Source organism: Carcharodon carcharias, chromosome 1 (assembly GCF_017639515.1).
Source record: "Carcharodon carcharias isolate sCarCar2 chromosome 1, sCarCar2.pri, whole genome shotgun sequence".
Taxonomy (NCBI): Eukaryota; Metazoa; Chordata; class Chondrichthyes; order Lamniformes; family Lamnidae; genus Carcharodon; species Carcharodon carcharias.
This window is the reverse complement of record NC_054467.1, coordinates 248,098,785-248,113,955: the sequence shown is the minus strand read 5'-3', so window position 1 is coordinate 248,113,955 and position 15,171 is coordinate 248,098,785. Positions and strand designations below refer to the sequence as shown.

The 15,171-nt window shown below is 43.7% G+C and overlaps 1 protein-coding gene across 1 annotated transcript in view; it reads right to left on the bottom strand.

The window, feature by feature from the left end:
- LOC121290148 (sperm flagellar protein 1-like) overlaps window positions 1-10,584 on the bottom strand; it is a 115,227-nt gene extending 104,643 nt beyond the window's left edge. Inside the window, exons 1-2 of the mRNA XM_041210419.1 lie at window positions 10,455-10,584; window positions 6,963-7,074 (exon numbers count right to left, since the gene is read on the bottom strand). Coding sequence (XP_041066353.1) covers window positions 6,963-7,074; window positions 10,455-10,563 — 221 coding nt within the window. The 5' untranslated portion in view covers window positions 10,564-10,584. The remainder of the gene's footprint in view (window positions 1-6,962; window positions 7,075-10,454) is intronic.
- Window positions 10,585-15,171: the final 4,587 nt, after the last annotated feature.

Here is a 15,171-nt window from a genome sequence, read left to right as displayed (position 1 = left end):
GGAAGAAGAAACATGGCCAGAGACACAAACAAGGTGATGACAGAGTTCAGCAACAGTCAAAGAGTGATGAGGGGGTCACTCCTCAAGGGGCACCAGCATCATCCTTCACCTCTTCAGCTCTTCCGTCTGAGTAACCATCCATGCTGCAAAGCCCTGTGACAGAGGCTGCCCCTGCAATGACGGAGGCACTGCAGCCTGTACAGGAGCCCCCATGGTGACAGAGATCACAGGCATCTCAGCCAGATGCAGAGACAAGGAGCAGATCACACCCACCTCATCTTCAGCCACAGGGGAAACACCATGTAGATGTGGACGACAATACAAGGTGCCATGGTATTAGTTGTACTTTATGAGTCACATGGGTCAAGTTCTCTCAATTTGTTTGTGCATTTGCTTTTCCTGTATTAATAATTGCTTATATTCTCAATTAGGCTTGTGTGTTATTGATGCTTGAAGTCAAAAAGAAATGGAATTGAGTGGCGGGAAGGGGGCTGGGTTTGCTGTGATGTTACGGTCTATGATCTGGGAGAATGTTGGCGATGGAGACTCCATTTTCACTGTTCTTGGTTGGTGATGGGAATCCTCAGGTGTCTATGCTCGCTGGATGATTTCTATGCTAGAAGATGAATTAGAGTCATATCTCATAGGACTGAGAGGCGCTCAAATAAAATATTGCTGAATTGTGTGACCCTTATGGCCATGTCAGCCTGCCAATCGCCATGAGGCCTGGGATGGTCTTAGTACTCTTCCTCCAATGCCTGGCTGCCAGGCACCTCTGAAGCATCCCTTTCAACCTCTTCCTCACCTGAGGAAGAGTGGCATTTCAGGTCCTCTTCACCCAGCTCCTGGCCTTTGTATAGTCATGCTGTTCACAATACGAGACACCATGGCTGGCTTGTAGTGGAGGGCACCGCCTAAGCAGTCAGGGCAACGGAAGCGCATCTTTTCTTTCATTCTTTCGTAGGATGTGAGCATCACTGGCTAGGCCGGCATTTGTTGTCCATCCCTAATTGCCCTTGAGCCACCTTCTTGAACCGCTGCAGCCCATGTGGTGTAGTACACCCACATTGCTGTTCGGGAGGGAGTTCCAGGATTCTGACCTAGTGACAGAGCAGGAACGGCGATATAGTCCCAAATCAAGGTGGTGTGTGGCTTGAAGGGGAATTTGCAGGTGGTGGTGTTTCCAGATTGTGAGCTTGAAAGGGATTGTTCAAGAAGATGAAACCATTCTTCAATGGTCTGGTTAATGCGCAGGTTCATGTTAGGCAATAGCTCTGGCTGTGGTGCCTCTCTCTACCTCTAGCCGGGTACCAGGCAGGCATCAGAGCCACCTCCACAGAGGATAGCCCTTATGCCCCTCACCAGCCACATGCTGAGTCTGGATGTTGACTTGAAGAGGTGTGGCACCTGAGACACTCAGATGTTGAAGGGATCCTGACAGCTGCTCAAGAACTGAGCGCAGACCTGCAAGATGCACTTCCTGCTATCACAGACCAGCTGCACATTCAACGAGTGGAATCCTTTTCTGTTCAGGAATCTGGCTGGCTGGTCTGCTGGTGCTCGAGGGTGACCTGAGAGAATCTATCAATGATGGAAAATCTCAATGCCCTCTTTTGTCTGCACTGGTCCATCTGTCTAAAGATGGGAGTAGTCCCCTCCACCACGTCCCCACCCCCGCCCCCCCCCCCCCACCCCCCCCCCCCCCCCCCCCCCCCACCCCTGGAATAAAGCATCCATGACCTGCCTGATGGCGTGATGAGCTGCCAACTGAGATGCCACCCAAATCCACAGTTGACCCCTGGAATGATCAGATGCATAAAAATTAAAGGCATTGGTGACCTTGACAGCTGCTGCTAGAGGACTGCCAAGGCACTCTTGAGGCCTCAGGTCCTTGTGGACCAGAGCATAAATGGCCGATACCATCTTCCTGGATGGGTGCAATCCATATGTCACTGGCTTTCTGTCATTTAAAGGTAACTGACTCTTGGGCGGTACTCCTGATGTTTTGGGTAGCACCTTCTTCCCCTTGCAGCTGCTTGGCATGCTCCTTTGGCCTCCTCCTGACCAGGACAATGCATTAAAAAAAGACTTGCAATTATGTGGCACTTTTCACAGACTTCTCAAAGTGCTTACAGCCAATGAAGTACATTTTGTAGTCACTGTTGTAATGCAGGCAACACAGCAGCCAGTATATATGCAGCAAACTCCCAGAAACAGCAATGTGATAATCACCAGATAATCTGTTTTTGTGATGTCAATCAAAGGATAAACTTTGGCCGGGGCTTAGGGGAGAACTCCCCTGCTCTTCTTCGAAATAGTGCCATGGAATCTTTTACATACACTCGAGCAGGCAGTTCAGTTTAACTCTCATCTCAAAGATGGCACGTCCAACAGTGCAGCACTCCCTCAGTGCTGCACTGGAGCTTTGATTTTTATGGATTAGGATTTGAACTTGGAACCTTTGCAGTCTGAAAGAGAGAGCTGCCAACTGAGCTACAGCATCTGCTGAAGCTCCACCTCGCTAATCCCCCCCAATGTCAGAGTAGCCTGCTCCCATTTCAACTCCCTCATTTGTTTACCTGAGCTTCTCCTGTCAACCTTTGCTCCCCGAGTGATGCCAGCAGCCTCATGTCCCTCTCAAAAGTCCGTTCACGGCTCACAAATGCAATCCTCTCAGCTCCAGCGGCAGCAACTCTGTGCTGCTGACTAAGCAACTAAACATCATTCTCCGCTTTTTAATTAGGCTGATCAGTTCGTTCCCTGGCTTTCCAATGTGTTCATCCTGAATGTGTCCCAGGCACTCACTGCATGTTCCCTGTACCAGCCAATTGAAAATTTTAAACTGCTCCCCTGAAGCCTTTTAATGAGCCCAGCAACAAGCTCAACAACCACTTATTGGAGGTGTGCAGGTTTCCAGCTCCCCCTCCCACGCTCCCTTCAAAAATCGCTTTGCATTCTGGAGGTGTCGGGATCCAGTGACTCCTTCCAAGAACAAGATTTTCAATCCATACCCACAGCCTTGCTTGCACACCAAGATTAATTAAAAATCCAATACCTGATGTTCCGAGAATGTGTTTTCTAAAAAAAGAGATACTTGCTGGATTTTTAAAAAACAGTAAAATGGAATCCTAGTCAAACAATGGAAGACTGCCAGCCAGTCACAATATGCAATTTGCATTCCACCCAAGTGGGATAAAATGGAACAAACATCAACCAACTGAGGAGTGACCCCTTCTCCTGTTGGTATTTACACTATCCTGATAATCTTCAAAAGCTTCTGAGCTGAGACACCAAAATGCAATTATAAAAGCAAAAAACCGCGGATGCTGGAAATTCAAAACAAAAATAAAAATACCTGGAAATACTCAACAGGTCTAAATCAAAATGCAATTACTTATTCTAAAAAACAATGCCTACAGCAGGCATACAGTGATTGAACTCCTCTGGAATACACAACCAGCAGGACTTTAAGAAGTCTACCAAACCAGAGAGATCAGAGGTCAGAATGATGTACTGAAAGGCTGCAAAGAAGCTGTTTCCCTCTCTCTCTCCCCCTAAAATATTGCGCCAAAACTTGTAAAATAACCATCCCAAGAAGAGAAATCTACTGCAAACCAAGGTCTTTTAGGAATAAGATGTGGAAAACTGCTCCATATAACTACACCCAGGAAAACAAGTGAACAAAATGGCCGCAATATGAAATTACCACATAGAGATCAGCCAAAAGATAGTTAACCATTTATTGCTTTGTTTGTTTATCTTCTTCATGACCTGTAAAAAAAAATCTTTACGCCTACCCTCTTATTCCACTCGTGTGTGTATATGCGGTCCAAGGAATTTTTAAAAAATTTAATTCAGGGGATGTGGGCTTTGCTGTCTGGGCCACCATTTATTGTCCATCCTTAGTTGACCTTGGGAAGGTGGTGGTGAGCTGCCTTCTTGAACTGCTGCTGACCTTGTGATGTAGATACACCCACAGTGCTGTTAGGAAGGGAGTTCCAGGATTTTGACCCAGCAATAGTGAAGGATCGGCGACATATTTCAAAATCAAGATGTTGAGTTACTTAGAGAGGAACTTCCAGGTGGTGGTGCTCCCATCTATCTGTTGTTCTTGTCCTTCTATATGGTACTGCTCGTGGGTTTGGAAGGTGTTGTCAAAGAAGCCTTGGTGAATCCCTGCAGTGCATCTTATAGATGGAACACATTGCTGCTACTGTGCATTAGTTCCGGAGCACAAGTCTTCAGCACTATTGCCGGAATATTGTCATGGCTTTCCACTATCCAGTACCTTCAGCCATTTCTTGATTTCACGTGGAGTGAATTGAATTGTCTGAAGACTGGCATCATCCACTCAGCATTTCTGGCTGAACATTGTAATAAATCCTTCAAACTTATCTTTTGCACTGATGTGCTGGGCTCCTCCATCATTGAGGATGGGGATTTTTGTGGAGCCTCCTCCTCCAGTGAGTTGTTTAATTGTCCACCACCGTTCATGACTGGATGTGGCAGGACTGCAGAGGTTAAATTTGATCCATTGATTGTGGGATCACTTAGTTCTGTCTATCACTTGTTGCTTATGCTGTTTGGCGTGCAATTAGTCCTGTGTTATAGCTTCACCAGGTTGCCACCTCATTTTTAGGTATGCCTGGTTCTGTTCCTGGCATGCCCTCCTGCATTCTTCATTGAACCAGGGTTGACCCCCAGGCTTGGTGACAATGGTAGAGTGAGGGATATTCTGGGCCATGAAGTTACAGATCATGTTTGAGTACAATTCTGCTGCTACTGATGGCCCGCAGCACCTCATGGATGCCCAGTTTGAGATACTAGATCTGTTCGAAATCTATCCCATTTAGCATGGCAGTAGTGCCACACAACACAATGGAGGGTATCCTCAATGTGAGGATGGGACTTCATCTCCACAAGGACTGTGCGGTGGTCACTCCTACCGATTTTGTCATGGCCAGATGCATCTGCGGCAGGCAGGTTGGTGAGGATGAGGTCAAGAATGTTTTTCCCTCTTGTTGGTTCTCTCACCACCTGCCGCAGACCCAGTCTAGCAGTTATGTCCTTTAGAACTCAGCCAAATTAGTCAGTAGTGGTACTACCAAGCCACTCTTGGTGGTAGACATTGAAGTCCCCCACCCTGAGTACATTTTGCACCCTTGCCACCTTCAGTGCTTCCTCCAAGTGGTGCTCAACATGGAGTAGCTTTGATTCATCAACTGAGGGAGGGTGGTATGTGATAATCACCAGGAGGTTTCCTTGCCCATGTTTGACCTGATGCCATGTGACTTCATGGGGTCTGGAGTCGATGTTGAGGACTCCCAGGGCAACTCCCTCCTAACCGTATACCATTGTGCCGCTACCTCTGCCAGTAGGATAGGACATACCCAGGGATGGTAATGGTGGTGTCTGGGACATTGTCTATGAGATATGATTCTGTGAGGATGACTATGCCAGGCTGTTGTTTGACAGGTTTGTGAGACAGCTCTCCCAATCTTGGCACTAGCCCCGAGATGTTAGTAAGTGGAGCTTTGCAGGGTCAACAGGGCGGAGTTTGGTGTTGTCGTTTCCTAGGTCATTGCCAGGTGATCCGGTTTCATTCCTTTTTTGAGACTTTGTAGCAGTTTGATACAACTGAGTGGCTGGCTAGGTCATTTCAGGTCTGAAGTCACATGTAGGCCAGACCAGGTAAGGACAGCAGATTTCCTTCCTTAAAGGACATTAGTGAACCAGGTGGGCTTTTATAACAATTGATAATGGTTTCATGGTCATCATTAGACTTTTAATTCCAGATTTTTATTAAATTCAAATTCCACAGCAGCAGAATTCAAACCCAGGTCCCCAGAGCATTACCCTGGATCTCTGGATTACTAGTGCAGTAACAATACCACTACACCATCATCTCTGCTAAAGTGTGACATATGAATGATGGCTGTCATTTACTGTTCTTTTTTAATTTGTGAAGTATTTTTTTTTATTCATTTATGGGGTGTGAGTGTTACTGTCTGGGCCAGCATTTAATGCCCATCCCGAATTGCTCTTGAGAAGGTGGTGTTGAGCTGCCTTCTTGAACCACTGCAGCCCATGTGTTGTAGGTACACCCACAGTGCTGCTAGGGGCAGAGTTCCAAGATTTTGACCCAGCGACAGTGAAGGAACAGCAATATAGTTCTAAGTCAGGGTGGTGAGTGGCTTAGAGGGGAACTTCCAGGTGGTGGTGTTCCCATGTACCTGCCGCCCTTGTTCTTCTAGGTGGTAGTGATCGTGGCTTTGGAAAGTGCTGTCGAATGAGCCTTGGTGAATTCCTGCATTGCAGCTTGTAGATGGTACAGACTGCTGCTACTGTGCATCGGTGGTGGAGGGAGTGAATGTTTGTGGATAGGGTGCTAATCAAGTGAGCTGCTTTGTCCTGGATGGTGTCAAGCTTCTTGAGTGTCGTTGGAGCTGCACTCATCCAGGCATTCTTGACTTGTGCTTTGTAGATGGTGGACAGACTTTGGAGAGTCAAGAGGTGAGTTACTCACCAATAAACATATCTTATTCTTTAAGATCAGAAAACCTGTCTGACTAATTCTTTACAATCCGAAAGCATACATAATGGGACTCCTGCAGTATTGGCAAAGCACATACTCTTTAAATCACAAAAAAACCCTATCACAGTCAGACCTGGAGTGATAGCACGGGGAAGCCATTTTTACCCTTCCTCACATGGCCATTACACAAATTTCAATCCTGAAACATCTGTCTCTAATTTCTGGACTATGTTCCCCAGTAAGACACTGTGCTCAAAGGCTAATGCTTTGGTAACCTTATATCTGGCCTAAGGCAAGCATAATATTCTTGTGAACTCCTGGGATCACTTCATTAAACCATCCAAACACAAGCCCATGCAACTGCTTCAATATGTTATGCCCAACAGTGACTGATGGTTTTGTGCATTCTTTGGTGACAATCTGTTACCTGTTCAGATGAGCCCAGTTGTTCAATTTCTGCTGGGTTGAGTTGGCTGGTGTGTAGTTGTGCATCTCAACCAGTTTTGGGAAATGAAACTTCACCACTTCAGCGATTAAGACTGGAATCAAAGCAAAGAGAATTTCAGAATGCATAGACAAAAACAACCCCTGGAGTGACACTGAACTCACAATACGGGCACAAAACCTGCCCATTCTTCTAAGTTTGCAATATAGAAGGAATGTACTGGATTTTAAATTTTATTTTTACCTTCTGTTCTCCTGAAGACATTTGTTCCTTGCTGGGCTGCAGTTTCATGGATGCAGGCAGCCCTGGGCCAATTAATTACTTCTCATTTGTGAGCTTAAGACTGTGAGTTAATAGCAGACTCTTCAAACATAAGGAGTTACCACAATACTGCAACCTACCCTTCCCTTAGGTCCGCACCCATCGGACACTTTCCAGATGCTGAATTTTCATGAATTCCAATGCCACTCATTCCTGGGCACAGGAAGACAAATCCGGGAAAACATAATGCTGTACAAAGCCAACTTATGATGATGGAAACATGTATGAGGGAAGATGGTGGCATAGTGGTAATGTCACTAGACTAGTATTCCAGTAAACCTAGGCTAATGCTTTGATGACATAGGTTCAAATCCCACCATGGCAGCTGCTGGTGGAATTTAAATTCAATTAATAAATCTGCAATGGTAAGCTAGTTCTCAATTTGCCATCATCACCTGGTTTGGCCTACATGTGATTCCAGACCCACAGCAATGTTGTTGACTCTTAACACTGAAATGGCCTTAGGAGTGGGCAACAAATGCTGGCCTTGTCAGCAAAGCCCACATCTCATAAAAGAATTTTTAAAATGCACTATATGGGACAGCAGCGCTGAACTGAATGGAAGTCAGGAGCTGAAGGAAATCATTTGTCCATCAACATCATGAAATTCCAAGTCTCCATTGGAAATAGTCAGAAAACAGCCCACAAAAAGTTAATTCAGTGGAGCGCAGCTAGATTGAGTCCTTTGGCAGAATTATCCAACTCATTTTATTGTAATTTTGGTATTCTGGTAAGAGGCTGAAGAGTTTTCTTCATCGAAACTCACCACAATTTACACACATCAAAGGAGCTATATTAGCTCCTTACAATAACTTAAAAAAAACCCTTTAAACCTTATTATAAAATACATGATGCAGAATGCGGATCATGTTCGCCATTTAACAGCATAGGCACAATGAGTCAAACAGCCTCCTACACTGCATCAGTCTCTGATCCTATGCCAATCACCCAGCTGAATTTTTAGAACTATTTTAGTGGATGGACTTAGCCCTTAAAAAAGTGATGATGCCTTCCTTGGGGACTATAATTCTTTTAAATCATTGTCTTTCTACTTGGGATCCTCGAGGATGTCAGAATTAATATCATCTGAAAGTTTCTGTCGTTGCTGACGTTCTTGCATGTTATTTCTGCACTAACCTCTTGCTTTGGACAGCTAATGTTGTTTTCAAGTTTGGAAAAGTGGTCCAACAGAATCATACAACACATTAGGAGACCACTTGGCCCATCATGTCTGGGTTGGCTTCTTTGAAAGAGCTAGCCAATTAATTTCACTTCCCCTGCTCTTTCCCAGCAGGTCTGCAAATTTTTAATTTTCAGATATATCTCCAGTGTCATTTTGAAAGTTACTGTTTAGTCTGCTTCCACCACCCTGTCAGGCAGTGAATTCCAGGTCATCTGTTTAAATATAATTCTCCTCATCTCCCCACTGATTCTTTTGCCAATTACCTTAAATCTGTGTCCTTTAGCTGCAACCTCCTTTCCAGTTGAAACAGTTTCCCCTTATTTACTCTATCAAAACCACTTGTAATTGCAATCACATCTTTTCTGTGTAAGAATGCAGAAAAGATTTACCAGAATGGCTCCAGTGGTGGGGAATTCTAGTTACATGGTTTGGTTGGAGAAGCTGGGTTTGTTCTCCTCAGAGCAAAGGAGATTGAGGGGAGATATGATAGTGGTGTACAAAATCATGACAGAATTAGAAAAGGCAAACAAAGAAAAGCTGTTCCCATTAGCTCATGGCACAAGGACTAGGGGATACAGATTTAAGGATTTGTGTAAGAAATGCAGGGAACATGAGGAAGAACTCTTTTACACAGTGAGTGGTAATGACCTGGAACTTGCTGCCCACGAGGGTTGTAGAAACAGAAACAATCAATAATTTCAAAAGGAAACTGGATGGGCACTTGAGGTAAATAAACTTAGAGGACTATTGGGATAGAATGGGGGAATCAAACTGATTAAACTGCTTTACAGAGATTCAGTGGGCTAAACAACCTCCTTGTGCTCTTATGTCTCTCGGACTATTAAATCCCCCTTTAACCTTCTAGGGAGAACAATTCCACTTTATCTAGTTGCTCTCTATAAATTAAGTCCCTCATCATTTGTACTATTCCGGTAAATCTTTTCTGCACTCTTACACAGAAAACTTTGAAACCACTGATTTAGCAATGAAAAGTGAGGTTGCAAAAAAAGCTTTTCCTAATGAAGTTCATTGCATTTACAAAATAATAGAACTGGCTGCAAATAAATTATAACTTTACTTTCTAACGAATGAGGAAATCTGTTTCATTTCAGTAACCATTTACACTTAGTCAATGTAACAAGCTCTTACAGCAAGATATGCTTCAAGTAGCCTACTGTGTCATGTAAGATATATATATTTGAGTGGTGTATGTGTGTAAATATATAAGTGCATGTATATGTGATGAATGTGTATGTATACATAATCATACATATATTTGTATATGTATGAATGTACATATGTGAGTTTGTATCTGTACAAGTATGTGTTGCTGTGCATGCATCTGTGTCCGTTCTGATGAAAGGTCATCAAGCTGAAATGTTAACTGTTTTTTGCTCCATAGATGCTGCTGGACCTGCTGAGCATTTGTAGCATTATTCGTTTTTTTTCTTTCAGATTTTCAGGAATGTGTAACATTTTCCTTTTGTCTATGCCTATATATGAGTTGTGTGTGTGTGTCTGCATATGTGTTTGTCTGTGCCTATATATACGTGTGCACATGTATGTGTGTGGCTGTATAAGTGATTGTGTGTTAAGCACGTATCTGTATATGTGTGTCAGCCATGTGCCTGTATATGTGAGTATGTGAGTTCAGCATGGGTCTGCACCTGTAGATGTGAGTGTTGAGCATGTATCTGTGGCTGCATATGTAATATATATGTGTTGTATGTGTGTCTGCACTTGTACGTGTGTGTGTGTGTGCGTGTACGGCATTTTCTCCTTTTGCTTCAGATTCCCAACATCTGCCTTTGTGGGTTTGTTTTGTGTGTGGTTTGCAGACAGGTTAAAACGGGTGACATTTTAAAATAAATCACACGAGCAAGGCTGATGGTGGGCACTGGTGTGAAGCTGCTGATTTGACGGGCTGGGGAAGCTGTCTCTCCCTCTGCCTCGGCGGGGTCCACATTCACCTCCGTCGCTGAAGTCCCTGGCGATGTTGCGTTTGGATCTGGAGAGGTGGATGGTGTCGACCCAGGAGTACAGATCCTGCAGGCTCTCCTCATCCATCCCTGCCGCCATGCCGGCTCCAAACCATTCACAAAACACTTCTCGTTGCTAAACAAAAATAATAATAATAACTAACAAACAAACAAACTGAACGTCCGACTTTCACCAGCCGCAGAACGGGGTGGGAAGGAGATTTCCCCTTCTTCACCACCTGCGGAGGGACGCCATTTTGTTTTCTTCGTTGCCGTGGAAACCGACCTTCGTTGCCTCACTGCTGGTGAGCGGAATTCTGGGAGTTGTAGTTTAGTTCCGGTCTAGAGCTATCTGTACCTTGTCTGTCCTGCTTTCTACTCTTAATTAGCACATTCCTTCAGATAATATCACCACCTTCAACATCTCTTGTCCTTTTGTATGTGACATCTTTTGGTTATCTCCACCAATTACTGGCTGCTTGTCCCAACAACTGCCCTCCCCCCACCTTAAACCAGCTTATATTTCACCCCTTTCCTATTTTTACTTAGTTCTGTTGAAGGGTCATGAGGACTCAAAACGTCAATTGTACTCTTCTCCGCTGATGCTGCCAGACCTGCTGAGTTTTTCCAGGTATTTCTGTTTCTGTTTTTGTTTTGGATTTCCAGCATCCGCAGTTCTTTGCTTTTATCTCCCCCCGCCACCACCCCCCCACCCCCCGCGAGGCCTGAGCGAGGCTCCATGCGAAACTACAACTCCCGACAAGGCCTTGTGCCCCAATGGGCGGATACAGCTGCCAGCTTGAGGCCATTCTACCCATCCAGTACTGGTTGATGGAATCTCTTGTAATGTTTTAAAATAACTCTACGTTGTCCCAGTGCCACCTACCCGACGAAAATCAAATGTGCCCTCCCCCTCCCCCTCCCCCTCCCCCTCCCCCTTCCCCTTCCCCACCCACTTTTCAAGGGGTATAACTAATTAACAACTTTTTAAATGTATTGTTTCATGGGATGTGAGCATTGCTGACAAGACAAAACATCCCAAGGTGCTTCACAGGAGCATTATAAAACAAAATACAACATTACTGAGCCACATGAAGAATTTAACTTTTATCAACGCAAAGTGAGCTTACAAAATCAAATAATTTTATTACTATTATCCCCTGCTTTATACTTCTATCCTTACAGTGCAAAATGTAGTTTATAGGCTAAAACTGTTTCACTTTATTGCAGGCATCTGGGAGTTGGTGCACACTGATATTCTGAAAATTTTTAACGATTGTCTTTTCTTGGTACCCTGACCCCACCCAATATTTCTACTTAAATAGTTCTTATGAAGGCCATTGGTTGCAAGGACTTACTGATGAATCTGAGTGAGTAAATTACTAAAATTATCAAAGAGCACGTGACCATCGATACATACAGGGGTTTTTAAGTACATTCATAGGATGTGGGCTTCGCTAGTTGGGCCAGCATTTATTGCCCATCCCTAATGATATGATTCTGACTAAAGATCACTGACCTGCACCTTTAGCTCTGCTTTTCCGCGGGGACTGGGGTGTTTTGTTGACCCCTTTAACCACATTTTGATTTAAAGTTTGTAAGGTTCCTTTAAATTTTGTTCTTGGTTTTACAGCTGACCTGAATTAGGGGCTGTGCCTGATTTATCCCAATTTGTTTGATTTGGTTTAATTGGTTTCAATTAAAAGATTTAGCTCTGCTTTTCTCTAAACAAGTGCCTCGTGATCTGCTGAGTACTTCCAGCATTTTCTATTTGTACTAATGATATATCATCTACTGTCATTCAAGGTTCAAATACCTTGAGTTGGTAGCATGGAGGAGAGAACCTCAATTTGTTATGACTAGGACTGGACTCAAATTTTGTTACGCTCCCGGGTGAGGAGGACTGAGCTGCGCCCGCCGCCCCCCCTTCTTTATTCAAAACACCTCTTGGTTGGTCGCAACAAGATTAATTTAAAAAGGATCCTTTTCCCTCTTATCCCAATGCAAATGTATTTATGTTTTAGAAGGAATCAATTTAACCAGGCTTTCTTCAGGCAAAGAAAGAGTAAGTTTATTAGTTACGAAAAAGTCTGAGAACAAAATAATGAAAACGCAACACACATACACACAGATAAGAAATGTTAAAAGTTAAAAAATATATACAAGTCAGTCCTCTGAGTGGTAGTACTTTGCGATACTAGTGGCGGTACTTTGCGACCGTTAAGTTGGGTGATTTCATCTCCGACCATTTTACAAATTCTGATATATAAATCAACGGGAAATGGATTTTTGGGTGACTGCTGAGATGTGACAATCAGTCTATTGTCTCCGCAATTGCAGGAGATTAAAGTTCAGTTTTCTTGCATCTTTCATATCTCCCTTTCAAGAAGGCTTTTGATAAGGTCCCACATATGAGGCTAGTGGGCAAAATTAAATCACATGGGATTCGGGGGTAATATCCTGGCATAGATTGAGAATTGGCTGACAGACCAGAAACAGAGAGTAGGGATAAATTAGTCTTTTTCCGGGTGGCAGGAGGTAACCAGTGGTGTACCACAGGGATCAGTGCTTGGGCCTCAGCTATTCACGATATACATAAATGACTTGAATGAAGGAATCAAATGCAATATTTCCAAGTTTGCTGATGACAAAAAATTGGGCGGGGTTGTGAGGAGGATGCAAGGAGGCTTCAGGGCGATTTAGACAAGTTGTGTGTGTATGTGTGGGCAAACACGTGGCAGATGCAGTATAACGTGGATAAATGTGAAGTTATACACTTCGGAGTGAAGAACAGGAAAACAGAGTATTATTTAAATGTTAATATATTGGGAAATGTGGATGTACAAAGGGATCTGGGTGTCCTTGTACACCAGTCAATGAAAGTAAACAGGCCGGTGCAGCAAGCAATTAGGAAGGCAAATGGTATGTTGGCCTTCACTGCAAGAGGATTTGAGTTCAGGAGTAGGGATGTCTTACTGCAGTTATAAAGGGCCTTGATGAGATCACACCTGGAGTATTGCTTGCAATTTTGGTCTCCCTACCTGAGAAAGGATATACTTGCCACAGAGGGAGTGCAGTGAAGGTTCACTAGGCTGATACCGGGAATGGCAGGATTGTCATATGAGGAGAGATTTGTTCGACTGGGCCTGTATTCACTATAGTTTAAAAGAATGAGAGGGGATCTGATTGAAACATATAAAATTCTAACAGTGTTAGACAGACTGGATGCTGGGAGGATGTTTCCCCTGGTTGGGGAGTCCGAACCAGAGGCCACAGTCTCAGGATATGGGGCAGGCCATTTAGGATTGAGATAAGGAAAAATTTCTTCACTAAGAGGGTAGTCAACCTGTTGAATTCTCTACCACAGAAGGCTGTGGAGGCTGGGTCACTGAGTATAGTCAAGAAAGAAATTGATAAGTTTTTGGATATTAGGGACATCAAGGGGTATGGAGAGAAAGCAGGTGTATGACATTGAGATAGAGGATCAGCTATGTCATATTGAATGGCGGAGCAGGATAGAAGGGCTGAATGGCCTACTCCTGCTTCTAGCTTCTGTTTCTATGGTCCAGTGGCAAAATTTCATACATAAACTGTTTCTCAACAGTAAACTCTCAACCTTTACTGTGAAAATCATGATTCACTTTCAAACTACCCTGGTTTCTCTCCACCTTCCCTTATACTGCTCTTTCTGCCAAGCCACTAGATGAAGGATGGTACGGTGCTGTGCTGATGTGGTTAATCCCAATTAGGTTCACAAGTCTTTGGATTTCAGTGGTAGTGAAAGCTATAATATTGTCTGACACAATAACTTCAGGTAAACCATGAATACTGAAACGCTGGTGCAGTTTTTCTATGTTTGCAGATGAAGTTGTTGATCTCTCTTCAAACACGTCCATCCATTTGGAATGTGTGTCAATTGTCATAAGAAACATAGTACCTAGAAATGGACTTACATTGGCTACATGTAGTCTAACCCAGGATTGACCAGGCCACTCCTATGGATGCAGTGGAGCTGAAATGGACAACTCTTGCTGTTGCTGGCACTGAAGACAATGTTTCACCATTTTTTCTCTATCACTGTCTATACCTGGCCACCATATATAACTTTGTGCGAGCATCATCATTTTCGAAAAACCAGGATGTGCACTATGAAGTTCTTCCAATAATGGTTCTCTTCCTTGCACAAGGATAACTACTGTTGCTCCCCATAATGAGATACCACCTTGACAACTCAGTTTGGATCTATGTACAAACGATTGTTTTAATTCTTCGAGAACCTGTGCATTTGACCATTCTTGTGATATTTGTTCATGGACTCTTACTAAAATTGGATCCCAATTTGTCCAATTCTTTATCTATCTCACGTAGATTGCTGCAATTTAATGCAAGTATGGCCTCTTGAGGTACTGGAACATGCGTAATGCTGTCATGCAAAGGTAGATGACTGAGGGTGCCTGCATTTGCTATATGTACACCCGAACGGTGCATAAAAACATACTCGTATACTGACAAAATTAAAGTCCATCTCTGAATTCTAGCAGAAGCTATCGGTGGGATTGCCTTATCCTCATTAAGCAATCCAAATAGTGGTTTGTGACCTGATGCTATGGTGAAGTGTCAAACATGTAATTATCGATGAAACTTCTTTGCTCCAAATCAATTCCTTATATGACACGATGAGTGCAAAGGCTTAACTTTAGTGAAGGTT